A 20,223-nucleotide genomic window follows, 5' to 3' on the forward strand; every position below is an offset into this window, starting at 1 on the left:
ATGATGAACCCTACTCAGCACCCCCTTAGCTGAACCCAGGCTCCCCTCCCCCACGGGCAGGGTGGAGATTTGGGTGCCCGTCTCCAGGAGACCTAGGAAAGTTTGTGTCCCTCCCCTCTCCAAAGCTCCTCAGTGTCCTTGGACAGCAGCAAACTTCAGCCCCCTTGGGGACAGGAAGACTTTAGCCTCACCCCAATCATCTTGCTCCTTAAAGTAGCTGAGGCTAGGGTGGCAAGGGAGGGAGTGGCCGGGGGCTGTGGAGGGAGAGCGTGGCTCCGTGACAGTAAGCAAGGTGCCTTTACTTCTGGCTGTGGCCAGCACAACAGCTGCCTAGGGCTCAACCAAGCAGTGCACACCCAGCCCTATTTTGTGTAGTATGGTCATCGTTGTTGACACCGTCTATCTCAGTTTTAGAAATAATTTGACTGAGCAGCCATAGCCACATTGCTTTCTGCTGGGGCCACCGGATTTATGCCCCTAGGCTAAGCTGGGCCTGACCCATAGACAGGGCAGAAACTTTTTAAAGGAGGCCACCCTAACCCAGGGCATCTGCTGCCCCATTACCAATATGGTGTCTAAGTTTTTACGTGGTTTCAACCTAAGGACTCAGGGAGTTTTCCCGGGTGGTGGGGTACATGGCAAGAATTGATCTAGATTTGAGTCAGTTTCCCATGCTCCGGTGGGTCACCATGGGTATCATAAACCCAAACTGAAGCAGTAAGAGACCTAATACCAACCAATTCTTCATCTGTGGTTTCCTCTGGGACCTTGTCTGTCTCAGGGAAATTTCCCTAAACAAGCCAGAGTCCCTTTCTATTCTCTTATAGCAGCCAGGATCCACTGTAAAACACACAGTAAAATAACTCTGAGACCTTTCACTGTCGTCTCCAAATGGATCTAAAGTTGGCGCAGTGGAGTGCAGGAGCGGCTGACATTGTCATTCCTCCTTCACAAGCACCACGTGCCCCACCCTCTCATGCCAGGTGAATCTGCTTAAGTTCTAGACCCTTCTGGTCTCTGCCCACAGCAGTAGTCAGCTTCCCTCTGGGGCGTAAGTGGCCACTTCTGTAACTGCCTCTGAAAGGCAGCGGCACCGTCTGCCCGGCCAGGACAAATCGTAGTGCTAGTTTATTCTCCACCCGGGAAAAGGGTTATAACAACCAGGGCATCATTTGGCAGCCGTCTTTGACCCCACCTCCCAGCACGCAGCCTGCAACTGCCTTCCCAGGTCCTTCTCATTGACAGGCAATAACAGAGAGCCACTCACTGCCACTTGACCATACGGTGTGGCCAAAATGTTTGCTGCTGATTTCCACGGACTTCCCACACGTGGGCTTGTGAGACCCTCATCTTTCCTCTTCTAGAAAGCTGGCTCTCTGTCAGCATCACATGCTCGTCACCAAAACTGGCAAGAACTGGGAACGATCTGACATTTTACCTTATTTATAAGAAGTTAGCTTGTCGCTGTTTCATGGATGCGGGTATGAAAGATAAGACTGGCTCTGACTCCTGGGTCAGAGACAAAGGACTTCTGTTACTCGTGGCACAGCGTAAACATCACGTTTGCACTGGTTTCACCTGTGATGCAAAGAGAGACACCTGCACATGCAGTGGGGTGTTTTATAGGAGAGGAGCACTGAGCTCAGGGAACCCAAATTTTTTTTAATGGGAAGTAAAACACGCCTGTCCCTTGCACCAGAGGGAGATACTATGCTGTCTTCCAAGGCTGTTTGCTGCCATATGTCCTGAAAAGACAGTCCAGAACAAAGGCGGTCAGTGCCTCTGTTTGCAAGATTCGCAGAGAGACCACGGAGGATGCTTTCTCATTTGATTCCTACGTGGTAGAGGGTGTCATCCCCCCTTTATATGTGAGAACACCAAGGCCCCCAGGGAACACATGGAATGCCCAAGTTCACACAGACCAGAAAATAGTGGAGCCAGGATTCAAACCTTTGTCCACTGGCTTTCACTGCTCTCTGAAGCTGGCCCCTCTATCACGGAGCAGGTAGGGAAATCTGTCTGTTCAAGAGTGGTTTTCATCGACTCTGTGGACTTCTGTTCCCTAGCTTCTCCTCTACCCCAACATAAAAAATTCAAGAAGAGACTCACCTCAAAAGCCCGTGGCTTCTCCTGATCACTTGGGAGCGCACCCCCAAGGCCTAGAAACCACCACAGAAGATGTCTAATGACAGCTCCTGCTGGGGTAGGGCCAGGCCAGCTGGAACCCTCCCCTGGAGGAGCACCCAGACAGAACAAGGCTTCCCACACGTAAGAACTGACAATTCCCCAATTTAAAACTCCGTGTGGCTCACAGTTGGTTCTTTCCTGCAAGCTGTGACAGGGACACCCCTTATCATGGCCAGGGTGTAGCAGGGATCCTGGCTGGGGGCCCAGATGGAGCCAAGTGTCCCCAGGGGCCAGACCTCAGAAGCCTCGGGCCCTAGAGTGAAGCAAGCCCAGAAGCCACCAAGGCAGACCCAGCACCACTCAGCTTTCTGGGGATCTGATGTGGTTTTTGACATTCATTGACATTATATTTTGGGCAGCACAAAGCAGGGAATTCTCAAGGAGTCAAAATAGTTGTCTTTAGGGCCAGGAATGGCAAACATCCTTGCTCCATTGGTACAGAAGGGAAAGAAAGAAGGGGTGGCAGAGAAGTCGCCATTTCCAAAGAGTCCGCTTCCAATACACACACTGTACTTAGAAAACACGAAAATGCTGCCCATTTTAGGCAACTTAAGGAACTTGGCCAACATTGAATGGCCTGTTTTGGAAGAGATTTTTTTTTTTTTCTCTCCTCTACAAAAACTCATGAATAGATGTGTTTCTGTGAAAATGTTAATGGAACTGCATCTTGGACTGGGTGCGTGTATGCAGTGGTGTTGGTGTGTGTGTTTTTCTAGGCATTCCAAAAGCTCCATTTTGTTCATTGCTCAATCATGAGAAATAGAAAGCAAAACTATTAAAAATAAACATTTCCAATTGATTTTCTAGTTCAAACAGAACTGACAGTAAAAAAAAGCTGACTACAAACATAATATTTTTAAAAATTCAACAGATACTAAATGCCTCCCATTGTGAACCAGGCCTTGTTCTAACTGCTTCACAAATACTAATTCATTTAATTTAATCTTCCTAACCATCTTATGAAGTAGGTACTATTCTTATGCCCATTTTTAACAGATGAGGAAACTCAGGCTCAAAGACTATAAGTAACTTGCCTAAAGTCACCTAGTTCCAGGCAGAGCTGAGCTTGGAGCCCCAGGACTTGGCTCCAAAGCCTGTGTGCTCAGCAGCTATGGAAAGTCAAGTTCAGAAGTGCTGCCACCAGCAGGGGGTGGGGATGGGAACACCAGCTCTGGAAACAGATCTAAAGTATGAGTCCCAGCTCTGAGACTTACTAGCTGTGTGACCCTGGGCAACTTACTTAACTTCTCTGAGACTTATCTGTAAAATGGGGAGGAGGGATGCAATGAGATGATATGAAATGCCTAGCACACAACAGGCCCCTCAGTAAATAATAACTGCTATTGTTATTACTAAATAAAGAGTTCTGTTGCTAGCGATTGTCCCAGCTCCTTTCAGCAGGTTCAACATGAAAGTCCACCTTGCCTGCCTCTCTTGGGGCATTAGATTTTTGGGTGAGGGGCAGGGATTCTCTAGAGTCCCTGGGCTCCCCCAGAAGGCACCATCAAATGATCTGGTTTACACCTTTCATTTTAAGGGGAAATTGAGGCCAGAGGTCTGGGGGGCTCTTCCAGCATTGCTCAGCCAGGTCTCCCAGGGTAACCCCAGGGAGTCCAAGGAGGTCAAACTGAAAACCGTCTCTCTCCTCTGCTCAGACTATGGACTCCGGATCTCAGGCTCAGAAATTCTAGGCACTTTTTCGAAAATGGTCATTGTTTTGAAAAATGGTCAGAGAGGCTACGAGGCTGTTTCAGCCTATGTCCCTGGTGACGGTCAGCCTAGACGGGAAACTCCTTCCCCAGTACCCTCCCCAACCTCCTCAGCTGCCTGCCCCAGCCCCCTACCTGAGCCAAGGTGACGTACGACATCCCCTCGGGTCTCAGGGCTGCTGGAAGTCCGCAAAGGCTCAAAATAATAGGGTGGAGAATTTAAAAACATTGTCTTCATTTGCCTTTCACTGAGAAGCACAGAGAACACAACAATGAGAATGTGTTAAATGCCACAGAACTGTGCACTTAAAAATAGTTAAGAAGGCATATTTTATGTTATGTATATTTTTCCACAATAAAATTTAAAAAGCACAGAGAAGATGAAAAAGTCCTGGAGATGGATCCACAGTGATGCAAATGTGCTTAATGCCACTGTTGACTTAAAACATGGTTAAAATGGTAAATATGGTAAATTTTATGTTATATATATATTTCACCACAATTAAACAAAACACACGATCTACACCTTCACCCTTCTTGCCTCTCAACTGCTTTGCTCAGGCAGATGCCGGCTCCACAGAGGCCTTTGCAGCGTCTCTGAGCGGCTGGTCCTGGAAGCAGCTTCAAGTCATGTGTTGGCTTCATCTGCTACTGCCTTGCTGTGTGACCCTGGGTGGCGCCCTGCCCTCTCTGGGCTTCAGTTCTGGGATAGCTATGGAACTAGATGCACTCTGAGGGCTTTCCCCGTTCGGAGGTTCTGAGAGTCTGTGTTCTAATCCATCCAGTGGACCCCTCCACCGCCACCATCCCCCCCACAAACCAGGAGTCCTTGCCACCAAACCCCTAGAGGTGTGGTAGCAAGACAGACAGAATAAGGCAGCAGGACACCAGTCCCCCAGGCCTGAGGCTGGGGGAGGGGCGAGTGCTCTTAGGGGCCTGGAGGGAGAAGCCAGCTGGGGGTTGTCATGGAGACACATGATACTAATAAACACACCCCCTCTGGATGCCTGCTTGGTCCTTCGGAGTTTATAAAACACGCCCACAGCCATTACCTCTGTGACCCTCTCGTTCCACAAACATCCAGGGAGTCCATCCTCTGTGCCCCGCACTGGGCTGGCCCAAGGCCACGGGGGCCAGTGGGATGTGAGACACTCCGAGGGAAGAGAGGGGGGCTGTGGTGTGGCCAGAGCTTGGATGGGGCAGGCTGGGGGACAGACGAGAGGAAGGGACAGCTTGGGCAAAGGCCTGGAAGAAAAAGGGAGGGGCAGAGAGAGAGAGAGAGAGAGAGAGAGATGGATGCACGTCCAGAGTGTGGCGTGGAGGACGCTGTCAGATCTGGGCGCAGACATCGCTCTGGGTGGAGAACAGAAGGGAGGTGACAGGAGAGGGCAGGAACTGCCCAGGAGAGGCCCTGCGGTGCCAGACTAGGGCCACTGCAGTGGGTCATTGACTCTACTTTCCAGCCAAGGAAACAGGGGTTCACACAGGTCACCAGCAAGTTAAGCGATCTGGACTTGGGTCCTCACACTTGCTGAGTCTCCAAACCAAAGCTTTTCTCACCCCCTGAGCTGTCTTCTGGGCCCTACTTGCTGGGTGCTTAGTCCGTGCCAGTTCTGAGTGCCTGTCAGGCATGAAATCACTGAATCTTCCCAACAACCCTGGGAGGCAGGTACTCTTACCATTATTATTCACTTTAACAGATGAGGACACCGAGACAGAGAAGTCGAGCAACTTGCCCAAGATCCCATAGCTGGTGAGTGGCAGAGTCAGGATTAGAATAAGGCAGCTGCAGCCAGAAGCAGCTGGGGCTTGTAGACCCCCAGCGGCATGTGGGATGGGGGCTTGCAGGAGGGGAGGGGTGGGTGGGGATTGTACTATGGAGGTGTGGAGCACCAGGAAGTCCCCAGAGATGAATAAAGGGTGGGCTTTGCTGTGTGACCTCAGGCCACGCACACCCACTCTCTGGGCCTCTCTCACCTGAGACAGGAACACAAAATCTCCAGGTTCCTCTCTCTCGAATCTGCTTCTCTCACTCCTAGGCCAACTCCTCCATCCCCACCCCCACAGACACCTGGGTGGAACTCGAGGAAAGGCCAATGCGGGGAGCTAACCCTTCTCCAAAACCCGAGCCGATTGCAGGAAGCCCCCTGGAGCATTGCCCTGGGTTTGGGGGCAGAAACTCCCATCCGCCTCGCTTCCCAGGGCCTGCTCCCACCGCACTCTCCAGAGACGTGGCCTTGTTTAGAACGTGTCTCCTTTGCAGCCTGAGTCACCAGATCCCTGGGTGGTCTGGGGGAAACCGCAGAGTTACTGCTGAGCACCAGGACTGGGACAGGAGGGAGAGGGACTGGGCCGGCCAGTCCTGCCACGGCTGGTGAACTCGGCAACTCCGCCAGCTCCAGGACTTGGTTTCCCCATCTGTAATCTGAGGGGCTGGACCTGGACTCTCAGATCCCCAAGAAGAAAGGCAGCCACAGAGCCTCTCCCTGACACCTGAGGGCACCCAAGGAGCTCAGGACAGATGGCTGCGAGGTCGATGTCGCTGGGCCCCCAGAATTCAGCCCTTCAGGCTTGTGGATTGTCCCCCGCAGGACAGGGCCACTCCCGCAAAGCCAATCGCAACCAGCACGTGGGCTGAGCCCCCATATTGAGGGTTTCTTCTTTCCCCCATGGAGCTTGGGCAAAGACAGCACTAACATAAGCATCAGTCTCTGTCTGTGAGGGCTCACAAATGGTGAGGTAGTGCCATTGTTTAACAGTTACTGCTCCAAGCTCACCCTCACAGAACAGCCTCCCGTGCTCAGTGCTCCGAGAGATGGCCCAAGGCCTGGGCAGTGCAGGGCCATGGGGGGACCAGGGGACATGGGGACTCCCACAGTCGGCTCAGGCCTGGGGGTGGCGGCGTGAAGGGTATAGGAGTTGGGGCTGGCAGGGGAACTGGGAGAGGTTTCTCCTTGCAGGCCAGAGTGGCCAGTGAGGCTCAGCGCTAGAGAGAATCAATGTCATCTGCCTGGCTGGGCACCTTCTGGGAACCTGGGAGACAGGAGTCTGTCTGTCTGCATGGAGTAGACTCTGGGGCGGGAGCCAGGAAATGTGGGTGAAACCCCAGCATTCCGTAATTACAGGCGTGAGGTAAGCACTTCCCTGCGCTGGGCCTCGGTTTCCTCATCTGTAAAACGGGGGCATCAATCCCTGATGATGGAGGATTGTGATCACCCCTGGCACACCCAGGCATTGTAGGGTGACTGCTTCTTCCTCTAATGGCAAAGAGCCCCTCTGAGATCAGCACTGGTGGGCACTATGCTCTGGGGAGCCAGCATAGGTTCAGGGCTCAGGGGCCCAGGTCCTGCCTACAGCCTGGTCCTCCTAGGATGCCACTCCAGGCCTTTAAGCCCCCTGCAATGACCTTTAAGAAGCCCAGGTTTTCTCACCTCCCTGGCCCAATCAGAAACCAGCCCACCTTCCCCACTGCTTCCTGAAGATCACCCAGCTCCTCATCTTGGTATTTGATTCCAGCCCTGGCCCTGTGTTAATAACTGCTTCTATGCAGACCAGCAAGCTGGTCTAACAGCTTGCTGATAGACCAAGGAACTGCGTGGTATGCTTAATTCTCCCAATCTGCACCTGCGTCTGAGGTGGGGACAATTTTATTCCCATCTTAATGGATAATAACACCAAAGTATGTTAAGAGGTCAAGAAGTCACTGAAGTCACTCTAAGTGGCAGATCTGGGATTTGAACTCAGCCAGCCTGGCTCTCTAGAGCACAAGTGTCTGAAAACTCCCTTCTCCTGCTTCCTGGTCTTTGCCACCCTCAAACCCTTTGCTGCTGCTCCCTCTGCCACCTCTAGCCTGCCAGCCTGCCACTCATTTGTCCTGTGAGGACCAGAGCTCGAGCACTGAGCCCTCCTGGGAAGCCCCCCGATTCCTCCCCTCTGTACTCCACGGAACCGATTTCTTACTCCTTTTTGGCAGGGCACCTGCTAACTGCCCGTGAACCTGCGGTGCCTCCCACCAAAGACAGAGCCCTCTTAATGCACCGGTCAGACAGGGCAGGGCTTCAGCGTGGAGCACCCTGGCATGGCCAGCTGTGGTCAGGCCAGAGGCACCAGTGTGCCTTGGTATGGAGACGGAATTAGCAGGGGTGGGGACGGTCTATGGGCAAATAACTGGGAAACAAAGTTATATGGTGCTATTGCTTACAGGATGTGGCGGCCATGATTCCTGCCCCTTGGCATTCAGAGCCTTGTGTAGCTCCTCCCACAATGTAACAGGGATGGTTTGTATGATCAATAGAATATGGCAGAAGCAATAGTATGTCACTTCTGAAATATGGTTCTAAAAGACAGCAGCTTCACTCTTGGTCTCTCAGGAAGCCATGCTGTGAGTAGCCCAGTGGAGACGCTCGCGTGGTGGGGAACTGAGGCCTCCTGCCCTCCTGCCAACAGCCACAAGCAGGTCCCCCCGTCATGCAAGACTCAGATGACCGCAGCCCTAGCTGATGGCTTGACTATGAGGTCGAGGGAGATCCCCAGCCAGAACCACTTGGCTAAGCTGCTCCTGGATTTCTGACCTGAAGAAACTGGGAGATAATAAATGTTAGTTGTTTTAAGCTGCTCAATTTTAGAATGATTTACTATGCAGCAAGAGATAATACACAGGACTTCTCAGAGCACTTATGTAAATCTCTAAGAAAGAAGATATAGAGTGTAACATTCCCCTTAGGAGATCTGGCCAAGGAGGCTTTCTTTTTGAGAACATTCTTGGGAAAACTCTGATCTAATGGAATGGCACTGGTCCTACAATTAGATGTAACCTCTAACCTTGATTTTGTCTCATGAGCTAGTGATTTATCCTTTCAGAACCTCAACTTTTCCCTCCTATAAAGGAGAAATAAACCATCTGCCTTTACATAAATTAATACAGCCCCAGATGGGCAGATTCTGAGCTATTTGGTGGTGACGGTTGGTGGCAGAGCAGCCTGTCCAGGTCCTAAGAGCAGCCTCACCTTGGGACTTTGGGTGGTTCTACAAGGTGGCAGGTAGACCCAAGGCCCACCACCTCAGTCTTCCTTCCCTGGGCTGTTTCTCCAAAGTGGGAAGAAATAGCATCTTCTAGCTTGTGCATAGCTCAGAGAGGGGGGCATGGGCCTGGGCCCCTCCAGGCTGAGGCATGAATCTCCCCATCAGACTGGGAGAACTTGCCCAGGACAAATGACCTGTGTATCCTCCCTTCCCCCACCCTGTCTCTCTCCAGTGGACACACCACAGCTGTGAGCAGGAAAGAACAACAGAACCTTCTCTGATTTACTTAAAAGTAAACGTGTCCTTCCTTTCTTTTCAATTTGTTCCCTCTACACTTCATCTAGTGAAAGACTGAAGTCAAGTTTCAGAGTGCCTGATGGGTCAGAAACCCACTGAAGCCCTACGTGGCCCTCTTTGTAAAAAGAAGACAGTTTAAAAACAACTATAATGCGAATACTTTATTATCAACGAGTGACTGGTATTAGCTTTTTGTCTGGGCATTAATATTTCAAAAACCATACACCAAACCCAGGCTTTTCCACCTAGCTCTGCTGTATCATTTTCTTAAAAAAACAATAACAAAAACAAAAAAACATAAAGAAGAGAGAAAGGAGGAAAAGAAAAGAAAATATATCTGTATTGAAAGAATTATAAGCCAAAGTGCGTCTTTCTTGTTTTTGTCCATATACACACATTGCACCATACATAAATAATTACATTGTAAAAATGACTCCATAATTACAAGTATAATATATATTTCCATATAATATATAAAACTTTATATTAAATCTAGGTAGATGATATTTGGGGGGTTTCGTCCGTGGGGCTGTGTCTCTGGGCCTCGGCCCCTCTCGAGGTGAGCAGGTGGCGGTGGCCGCGGCCTCCCCGCCCGCCCCTCCGCCGGGGCCTTCGCCTCCGCGGCCACCGCTATCTGTGGTTGTTGAGGAGGATCTCGAGCCAGCAGGGGCAGGAGGTGATGAACTGCCGGGAGTAGCAGGGCCCCCAGCCCTTGGCGAAGCTGATGCGGACGCTGTTGGGGTCGTAGGGGCCGTCGGCGGCGTCGGGCTCGGGCCCCTGCTGCAGCAGCCCCGAGCGCTCGAAGTCGAACACCTTGATGGAGTAGCCGGGCGGCACCTTGCGCACGACCAGGGCGCGGCCGCCGGGCGCGTCCAGCGTGGGCGAGTTGACGAAGATGGGGTGCTCCCCGCGGTTGTAGGCCCACACGCCGTCGGGCTCCTTGCTGAGCAGGATGCCGAAGCCGATCTTGCTGCGCGTTCGCCGCACCGACTCGCTGCGCTGCTCCAGGTTGAGCTGGCCCAGGCAGAAGCCGCTGCCCTGAGGTAGGTCGTAGAAGATGCTGACGGCCTGGTCGTACACCGCGTAGAGGCGGCCCACACGCGTCCGGTGCTCCCAGTACGCCACGCTGCACCAGTGGCTCGGCTTGGTGGCGTCCGGAGACATGCTGGCGTCTGCGGGGCAAGCACAGGGAGCGGCGGGTTATTCGGGGTGGGGAGGTGGGTGGCAGAGGGGCGCACCGGTGGGCAGCGCTGTCCAGGCAGAAGGAGCTGGGTGAGGTTTCTAGCAGTCAATGGTCATGTGAGCACCTACTGTGTGCCCAGCTACTCTCAAGAAATTTAGCACACCACAGGATGTCTCTCTCACACACACACAACCTCACGCAAAAGAGAAAACAGGTTATGAACCCACAGGGTGCAAGCCAGGGCACCTACTGTGTGCTCAGTGCTGTGGCTGCAGACAGGAACCACACCCTGCACACCCACAGTGTGCCAGGCACTGAGCACTGTGCTTCCCACGCTACACTCCAGGCCCCACTTGGTCCTCACCGTCACTCTAGAAGTAGGCCACCTTCTCATCCCACAGATGAGCAGCTGCACAGCTGTTGAGTGGCCTGCCAAGATCTGAACCCATCAGTCAAACCTCAACCTGACAGACGAGGGTTAAGCTACTAGGGAGTCCAGGTCTCCACTCAGGGCGGGGACTCTAGCATGGGAAAGTGGGGTGGGGGTGGGGGAAGGTGGCCCCCAGGATCCCTTCCAGCCCAGAGCTGTGGGATTCCTGCGCTGGCTTGTTTGTTATAAATACAGCCTTGGTCTCCGCTGCCCCTCACTCCCCAGCCCCAGCCTGAGTTGGCTTTCTTGGCCGGAAATGCAGGTTTGCACTGGAACTGCAGCCACCTGTGTATGGTGGAGGGTCCCTAAGGGCCAAAGAAAATGGCTCCTCAAGGGTTTTGGAGCTTGTCAGCTCTCTGGGGTGTGTTCTGCTCCTCTCTGGGCCTCAGTTTCCCCACTGTATAGCAAAGGGGTGGCCCAGGTGTCACTGAAACCCCTTCCCATTCCAACCTGGGGCATCTCTGAGTGTCTGGAGGAGTTTAACAATTTCTGAGAGCAAAACTAAGATGAAACCCAGGCCGAGGCCCACCTTGCAGGGCAGCCCTGTGCCCACTGCCCTTATGTGTGGCCAGCTTCTCAGACTCTGAAGACTTCTGACATCTGGTCAGAAGTCTGAGAAGTGACATGATTGCCACACCTGTTTCCACACAGGTCCCTGGACAGGGCCTGCACACAGAGGAAGACGTCCTGCGTGAGGCCCGACAACGAAGCAAAGCCCTTTATGGCTCAGCTTCTCCGAGAGAAACTGATCAAAGTCCTGCCAAACCTGGGGGAGACACACTTCTAACGACTTCGTGTGGGAGCTTGAGTGAGGCCAGCTCTGTCTGCCTTCATCCCAGCCCTGCCTAGAAGCCCCAGAGGAACAGGGTGACAGGGCCCCTGATGTCCTCTTACACACTGGGAAGCCTGCCTAGCCACCTAGCAGGACACTGCCTTCCTGAGGGGGCCTTGGGCTGGGCACAGGTCCCATGAGCGTGCCCCTTGCCCTCTGCCTGGCACTGAGGTCCTCACGCCAGCCCAGAACTCGGATCATTTTCTTCACAGTCTCCATCTAGGCCCCCGACGGCCCCAACTGATGGGCAGGAGGGAGGAGGAAGAGGCCCTGCTTCCTGCCCTGGGCTGACCCACCCCGTAGCCAGTGGGCAGAGACAGCTCAAGCCCACGGCAGGTGACACGGCTGCAGGCACCAGGTCAGTGCCAGCAGGTAGGCAGTGGGAACAGCCAGACTCTGAGCTCCAACACGCCACCCCATTGTCCCTCTCCCCACCCATCCATCTGGTGCAGGTCAGAAAAGCAGCACTGTGCCAGCCTGGCCCCGAAACTCCAGCACCAACGCTGCTCACCCATCAGCAAGGATTCCATGAACGCGCCAGGCACAGCGAGGTGGGGAAGCCAAGAAGTGGTGCTGGAACACGCTGGGAGCTGGGAGGGGCGACGGCATCACCGAGTGCCTTCTGCGAGTTGGGCGCCTCCTCACAGCAGCCTGGTGTCCCCTCCATTAGCACCCAATTTCACAGGAAACCGGGGCCCAGGATACACACCAGTGAATGCCGCGGCCCCAGCTCTTTTCCATGCTCCAGGCAGAGTTCTGGGCAGGCTCCTCCCTAAAACCTGTGCACTGCGCAGTCCCCGCCGCTTCTCCAAGCTGCGCTTTGCCTGCCTGAAGCCACGGCTGCTGTCATGGTCTATGGGTCCCAGTGGTGCCTCCCCACAAGCTGCAGAGTCGCTAGCGCCACCTCCGTTGGAGTGACTTCACTAGCTGGCTGAGGGACGGGTGACTGCTTGTCCGCCTTTACAGGTAAGGCTCCAAGGGGGCCGCCTAGCTGTGAAGGGGCAGCTCTGGCCACTCCACGGTCAAAGGCAAGGAAGCCGTTCAGCCGGCAGAGTGGGCCTGGGAGGTCATGGGACCTGGAGGGTGGGGTACTTTCCCTTTCCTAGCTTCCAAAAAGCTTCTCAATTCAAGGCCACGTGGGACTTCCTATTCCCCTCCTCTCAGTTCCCCCAACCCCAGCCAAGCCAAATGCCCCCTCTCCTGTACCTCAAGACCCAGGTCCACAGCCTGGCCCCAGGGCCCGGCACAGGGCTAGTACTCTGTGATGGGAGATGAACTCCACAGAGCTGCCCTAGAGCCCAGCCTGCCCCAGCCATCTGGCTTAGGGACACCCAGGGCCCGGGCCAGGCCCCATCCCCTGCTGCTTCTTTGGTTGTGCAGACTGGGTGACACCTCATCAGGCCTGGGCTCCTGGCCAAGTCTCCCAAATTCCAGGAGATAGACTGCCACCTCTGGGAAGCCCTCTCTGGCCTCTCCCTCCTGGGGTGCCTTAACTGCAGCCCCTCCTTTAGCTTGAACAGGTGTCTGTGCTGCCAGCCAGTGCCTCCCAGGGGTCTCCACTCTCTGAGCAGGAAGGGGTGGGTCTCAGTCTGCCCCGAGGCTGCACACATCCCCAGGACTCTCCCACTCGGAACACGGAACACAGGAAAAGGGAAGGAGGAAGGGAATAAAATACATCCCAAGTATCTGCACACTGCCCCCCCCCCCACTGGGGTCTGCCAGCAGGTGGGCCGATGGCCTCAGGCCTGAGGGCAGTGGGCAAGGACTCAGGTCTCAAGTCTGATCCTGGGGGTGAGCCGCCTGCTCTCAGCCTCCCCATCCCCAGCCACTCTCGGTCTTGGGACTGCTAATGGAGTCCAATAACCTTGTGCCCCAGAGATGGTGTCCCAGGACTGTGTGGAGTGACTTGTCTAAGGAGGTGGCAGAGCTAAGGCCAGAACTCCAGAGCCCAGAACCCTTGCTGCATGATCCAAGAGGTGTCAGAGGGAGACAGACCTAAAGCTGCCACCATGGACTGGATGGACGGCCACAGACAACTGCTGAATGTCCCCAAGCCTCAGTCTCTTTTTTTGTAAAATGAACTGGTTAGTAATTGAGTGCGTCGCTCACACAGTCCATCTTTGGATTTTCTGGCAATTTCAGCAGCAAATCAATTGGTTGCAGAAAGCAGCAGCTGCCTTGTTCACCGGCTGCGGTTCTGTCCTTACCCTTCAAAGGCCAGGGATCCTCAGGGATGTTGGGGGTTGTGGCCCAGGGCCACCACTGTGGAAGGTTTCAACAGGACAGTGGGTGACAATGCCTTTGCAAACTGTAAAGCACTTTACAAATGTTATGAGTTAGCTCCTCGCCTGGCACCTGCGGTGAAAGAGGTGCTCAGTGAGTAAAGGAAGAATGAAGTGATGAGTATCTTACTGTCTAGAACAAAGACGTGCCCTGCCGTGGCTACCTTTGCACACACATGTGCAGGCACACTCCATGTGGCATGTCCGACACAAGCTGACACGCTTTCTGCGACACCGGGAGAAGGCAGGTGCCCCCTAACCCGTGTTCCCCTCTGCACTTCCCACGCTGCACAGCCCCCACTCTCCCTGACACCTCACGGCCACAGGCTGGACTGCCACTCAGGGTGCGAGAGGACGGTCTCTTGCAGGAGGATCTTTTTCTCCTCGTGGCTCCAAGGCAGTGGTCCCGCCATCTCCCACAGCCATCAGCCTAATTAGGAACCAGCTCTTTAATTGCAAATAAATACCGGGGAGTCAGACCCGAGTGAACAACATCAAAGATGACCGAGCTCTGACCGAAACTCCCGCTCACTGCCCCCTGCTCAGGGCCTGGCCTAGTTCCCAGCCAGAGCCTGGGTCCCGCTGGGAGCATTCCAGGGGGAGGGCGAGAGGTGCTGTGTCTGGGGTGGATCTGGTAGAGCAGCACTAGCCCAGGAGACGGGAGTCCTCCCTCCTGGCCCTGATCCAGCAGGTCATCTCCCTTCTCTGGCCTCAGTCTTCCCATCTGGGCAATGAGATCATTACTTTCCCCACCTCTAAATTCCTGTGAGGTAGTGAATGCTCACCGCAGCTCTGGTCAAAATCACTCAAACCCGGAAACCAGCTCAGCTCTCCACCAGCAGGAGAAAGGATAAACAAACACTAGGCACATCCACCCAGTGGAACACCACTCATCAACAGAAAGGAGCACACTTCTGAATCTCAAATGCACCCTGCTGAGAGCAGCCAGGCACGGAAGAAGATACGCTGTTTGTTTCCATGGATGTGAAATGCTCCGATAGAAATCAGAACAGCGATTACCTCTGGGGAGTGGGAATGGCTGGGAAGGGGCACGAGGGAACTTTCCAGGCTGATGGAAATGTTTCATATCTAAAACAATGGGAACGAGGGTGTATGTGCTGTCCAGAGTCACGACCCACACACTTAAGAGCTGTGCATTTCATGGTAGATATGATATCTTCGAAAAAATTAAACAGAAGAAAGTGGCAATGTCCTGTGACTGTCCTAGAGTGGCCTCAGCAGGGCTCTGCAGTGGCCTGGGGGGACAGCCCCTGTTCCCTCCCGGTGGTGCCCACATTCCTGCCACCAGAGGGTGGTGGCTGCTTGCACAGGGCAGGAGGCGACTGGCCCCAACAATAGGCCTTCTCCCCTGCACAGAAGCCAGCCCTCCGATGGCTGGCATTCCTTCTTCTTGGCCTCTCTGCCCAGGGGTGGGTGCTGCAAGCCCAACGTGTAATTTTGTGGGGGCGCTGGGGCACCGAGGGGGCCGACTGCAGGCTGGGGGAGGCGGGGAGAGCAGAAATCCCAAGAAAAGCCTTTAGCTTCTTCGAATCAGCAGTTTTCTGTCAAAACAAAGGGCAGGGACGTTCCTGTGTGCGCCCCCATGCGCTGCGTGCTCCAAAGCCTGCGCGCACACTGCAGCTTGTTTTCCTCCTGCTTCCCCCTGTCCTTTTGGCCAAACTGCCCTGGACTCGGCCATCCCATGAAGGAACCAGCGTTGTGCCCAGATTAGATCTGAAGGCTCAGAGCATCCACAGGAGGCCCAGCTGAGGCCCGTGCTCCTCCACGTTTCAGGTCTTCACTGCTGCTGCACACCCACCTGGGCCACAGCAACCTCCCTGCCTCTCCCGGGGCTGCACGGACAGGGCCTGCCCAGCCACGGGTCGATGATCCTGAAACAAGGGCAGACAGGCCCAGGCCCCACTGAGAGCTGAGAAGGGAGACTTGAAGTCTCAGAGGCCCCACGAGGTTAAGTGACTACCCTGGGGTCACCCAACAAGTTGGTGGCAGAGCTAGACAGGAGCCTGGGGCTGGCTTTTCCAATCTCCTTTTTCACAGGGCTGCACTGGGGCCTCCTGCCCTCCTGGAAAACTCCTTTCTTCTGTCCCATGTCATGCCTGTGGCTTCAAGTTCCCGTCCAACCGGCAGCGTTTCATCTGTGGCTCCCAGGCCTGGGAGTAATTACGTGGCCCTGCATCTGGTTAACCTAACACCCCTTTTAAAGCCTTGTTTGCCCATTAGATAAGTAGTTTTTGTTATCAAACTTAGAGGGAAAAAAGGAGTTTCCACTTAACCCTCCTTTGTCGTTTTAAGCTGCAGAAATGGCTTCAGGTTTTGCAGCAAGTGTAGAGATGCAGCATTAATTAGAGGCCCTTTTTTTCCTTTGTTAAGGGAGGGGAACACCAGTCCCTTATCCGCTGGGCTCTGGCAGTAAAAGCAGAGAAGGAATGTGCACAGGGCCACGTTAATGGTCAACAGCTTAGAACGAGCCTCTCTGCTGAACGCTTGTTCCAAAAGCCGGCCCAGCTGACAGGAGTTTCCTCTTATTTGCTCCTACCCCCCTCCCTGCCCCCCACCTTACTCCAGCACCTTTGGCTCCTAGAGGAAGCCGGGCTTCCAAGAGGAAGTTCCTAATCGGTCATTACATCACGGGCGGTCTGGCCACCACCGCAGCCTGCCTGCACAGGGCCCACCTCAGGGGCTCTTTCAGCCGCTGGTCTCTGGGCCCAGGACTATGCTGGCCACCGCCCTCCGGACAGCACTCAGCTGGTCTGCTGGGGTATGCATGTGTGTATTGGGGGGTGATCCCCAAGATAGGGAGAGTGATGGGAGCCGGAAGGGAGAATGACAGTAGGAAGAGGAGGTAGGCTGGGGAATATGCAGTCCACGTGGCCCACGTGCAAAAACTGAGGCCCCAAGAGGTAAAGTGACTCGCCAGGGTCACGGCGGAAACAGTGATATGGCTGGGACCAGTTGGGTGTCTCCGCACAGGACTGGGTCAAAAGCATAAGCTGCTTGCCTATGAACCCCAGTTCTGCCACTGCGCAGCTGTGAAATCTTGGGCAAGTGACTTCACCCCGCTGGGCCTCAGTTTCCTAACCTGGAACATGGGGATGCGATCAGTGGTTATTTCATGGGGGTGTTGGGATTCATTTCAAGCGGGTCAAATAATGCCTGGCTCAAAATAAGCACTCCATATATTAACAAACAATATTATTACCAATGTGCCCCCTTATCTGCATATATTATTTATATTAGTTATATAAGAGAGAGTGACTCAGCTGGAAAAGTTCTAAGGGCCTTCGTGTTAGGTAATGACACCTGCAAAGATAAGATGTGCCAACCGAGTTGAGAATGAAGGGGAAATAATCATAGTAGTGATGATATTAGAAACCAACCCATATTTCAGAAATCTTTACCAAATGCCAGGCAGAGTATGAAGCACTTTAGATGCACTACCCCAACATATGTAAGTCCTATTTTAAGATGAGAGGGCTGAGGCCTGAAGGTCAGGTAGCATGCCCAAAGTCATCAGCTAGGAAGTTGCAACACTGGGATTTGAGCTCTCGTCTACCTAGGCTTAGAGACAGAAGACACTCTGCATTACTCCTGTGGTTGCAACCTCTGGCTGCAAAATCCAGAGGACGACAGGGTCACGGCGCAGGGAACATGCTTTCATAATCCAGCCACGTCCACGCCACGCCGTCCTGTGGGGGCTCTGCAAAGACTGAACATTAAAAGGGTCCTAGATGTGGCAATGCTAACGCTGCTGCCCCACCGCATGCTGTCTACCTTGCTGGGGGCGGGGAGTGGGCTTTTCAAGTACCGCTCACTGTAGCTATGGCCCCTGTGCCCCCCTGCAAACACACGGACTTTTGGGTTTTTCAGTACAATTTCTCCCTCACACAAATACTCTCTCCAAAATACAAAGCGGAGCATTTTCTACATGTGCTGCCACAATGAACAGTGATCTTGGGAAAGGGCTGCTAACCCTGGCTGAGTCCCCAGAGGGTGGGGGTGCTCTGTGCTCTGCATTCATTACCCCTTTCAACCCTACAAGTCCAGGAGGTAGGATCAGCCCTGTTCTCACCACAGACCCCAAGGCAGGAGGCCTGACCCTGAGCCTCGCCTCTTCTCCCAAGGCTGGGCCCTCCATGCTGTCTCATCCGCTCGCCCCGGTCTTTGGGGTGGTCCACAGAGCCCCCGCCCCAGGAGCTGGGCTGTACCTGGTCTTCTCGAGGGCGAGAGCCCAAGGGGCCTGCAGAAGGGCCTTTCTTTCCACCTCGGCGCCCTGACCACAGCCTGCTTGGCTCCCCTGTCTCTGGTGGAACAAAGTGGCGGCGAGGGCTGAGATGGGTAAGGTTTCCCTTCTTTTATCTTGTGCAGTATTCAGACAAATCCTGAAAAGACGAACTCATCTTGCAACCCTGACACAAAACAAGCTTTTGCCCAGGCTCTCACACACAGGCCTGCCCGGTGCGTCCTCCGTGGATGGCTTCCCCAGGAGCTGTTAGGCCCACGCAGGGGTACAGACCAGAGGATGAAACCTGGCGCCCCGCCCCTGCCAGCATCCTGCCACCTGCCTCCCACCCGCAGCTCCTCCCCCCCGGCCCCCCGCGAGACTGTTCGGGTTCCCTGGGCTCAGGCAGCGTGCCTTTTCTCCCAGTGCCCAGGGCTCTGTGGGATAAGCCCCCTTGTTCACAGCACTCTCTGCCGGCAGCTACAACTTGGAAGAGCCACACTGGGGCTGGCATCGGAGCCATCCCCTCAGAGGGCCGATCCCCCAGACGACACCAGAAAGAGTAGTGCTAGTGGTACCCTCCTCGAGGAAACCCCAACAACCTAAGCCTGAAACGAAAAAGACCACCTAGGAAGCAAGGCAGGGAACCCCTCAGGCCCCTGGGCAGGAAATGAGCCAGGGGAGGGACTCTGGTTCCCTGCATCCTGGGAGGGGAGGACAGTGAAGAGGGGGAGACGGAGCAAGATAAGCAGCTTATAAAATCTGCGTTTTGAGAAGGAACCAGTTTCTGCAACAAAAGCCTCTGAACTTTGCTCCCATTCCAAGTCCTCTTTTATTTTATCACAAAGTCAGACTCTGGAGTATGTTTGTTTGCTTTCTTACTCACAGACCACCTGGGGCGGGAAAGCCGTGCTTTTATTGCCCCTGGAAAGATTCTAAAATAACACTATTTGTGTGAGATAATGAAGCTGGGTACTTTGGTCCCCAGGAAAGAGGTGGCAGTTGTGAGAAGGGAAGGCGGCCCCCGAATCCTCCCGGCCTGCAGGTGTGCCCTGCCTATGGCCGAACCGCCGAACTCACACAGAGATCAGGATTCTCGCCGGTCTTATGCCAGGCTGAGCCTGGGTTCTCATCTCAGGCCTGAAGTGCCCAAGTCCACCAACGGAACCCAACCCTGACTTCCCCGGTGAGTCTGAGAACCGGAGAGCAAAATCGGCCCTTTGGGGGTTCGGGTAGGGACAGCCTGGACGTGCGTTAGAGGTGCAGGGAGGCCGGTTTGTGGCAGATGGCGGGCGGTGCGCTCCAAGGAAGCCCATCTCTGGGCACATTCCCCATCATGAAGTTTCCCGGAGCTAGAACTTGGGGCACCTTCACTTTTCTTTTATTTCCCAAATACAATTTGTGTTTGAATGGCAAACCTCCTGCCTCAGACTTCTACTTGGACCCAGTATAAAGCCATAAAAGCAAAGCAACTAAAAACTGCGCTCAGCAGGTGCCCACACCGGCGCAGACACATGGGGGGGGTGGGGTAACCAGGTGGGGCACGCGCCCGGCCTCCTCAGATCCCTGGCCTTGTGTCTTGCACCGGGGCTGCGCAGCTCCCTGTGCTTGGAACACCCCATTCAGTGTGGACTTGCCCTTCCCGCTCTCTCTTCATCTGGAAGGCTCCCCAAGACCACAGGTAACAGAGAGGCGAACTGGTGCGAATCCTAACACCTATGTTACTGCGCACATCTCTGAGTACCAGGACCCGCTACATAATTTGGGGGGCCCAGAGCAAAATGAAAATGCAGGGTCTCTTGCTCAAAAATTATTAAGAATTTCAAGATGGTAACAGCAGAGCATTAAATTAAGTGGAGAGCCCTTCTGAGCAGGAGCCCTGGGCAGCGGCACTGGGCTGGGGTCCCGCCCTGGGTGCTGGGGTCCTCTGTGAGATTGTCTCACTCTAAGGGGTGGAGGGGGTTTAGAGGAGGGTCTAAGAACAGCAACTGGCACTCAAGGACTGTGAGTTTCCTTCCCCCTTCCCCAACGTTTGTCAGAA

General features: G+C 54.2%; 1 protein-coding gene across 1 annotated transcript in view; it reads right to left on the reverse strand.

Annotated features, from left to right (window-relative positions):
* Nucleotides 1-8,515: 8,515 nt before the first annotated feature.
* Nucleotides 8,516-20,223, reverse strand: part of SMAD6 (SMAD family member 6) — a 74,284-nt gene continuing 62,576 nt past the window's right edge. The window contains exon 4 of the mRNA XM_069458570.1: nucleotides 8,516-10,387. Within this exon, the coding sequence (XP_069314671.1) occupies nucleotides 9,846-10,387 (542 nt within the window). The 3' untranslated portion in view covers nucleotides 8,516-9,845. The remainder of the gene's footprint in view (nucleotides 10,388-20,223) is intronic.

Source organism: Eulemur rufifrons, chromosome 2, assembly GCF_041146395.1.
Source record: "Eulemur rufifrons isolate Redbay chromosome 2, OSU_ERuf_1, whole genome shotgun sequence".
NCBI lineage: Eukaryota > Metazoa > Chordata > Mammalia > Primates > Lemuridae > Eulemur > Eulemur rufifrons.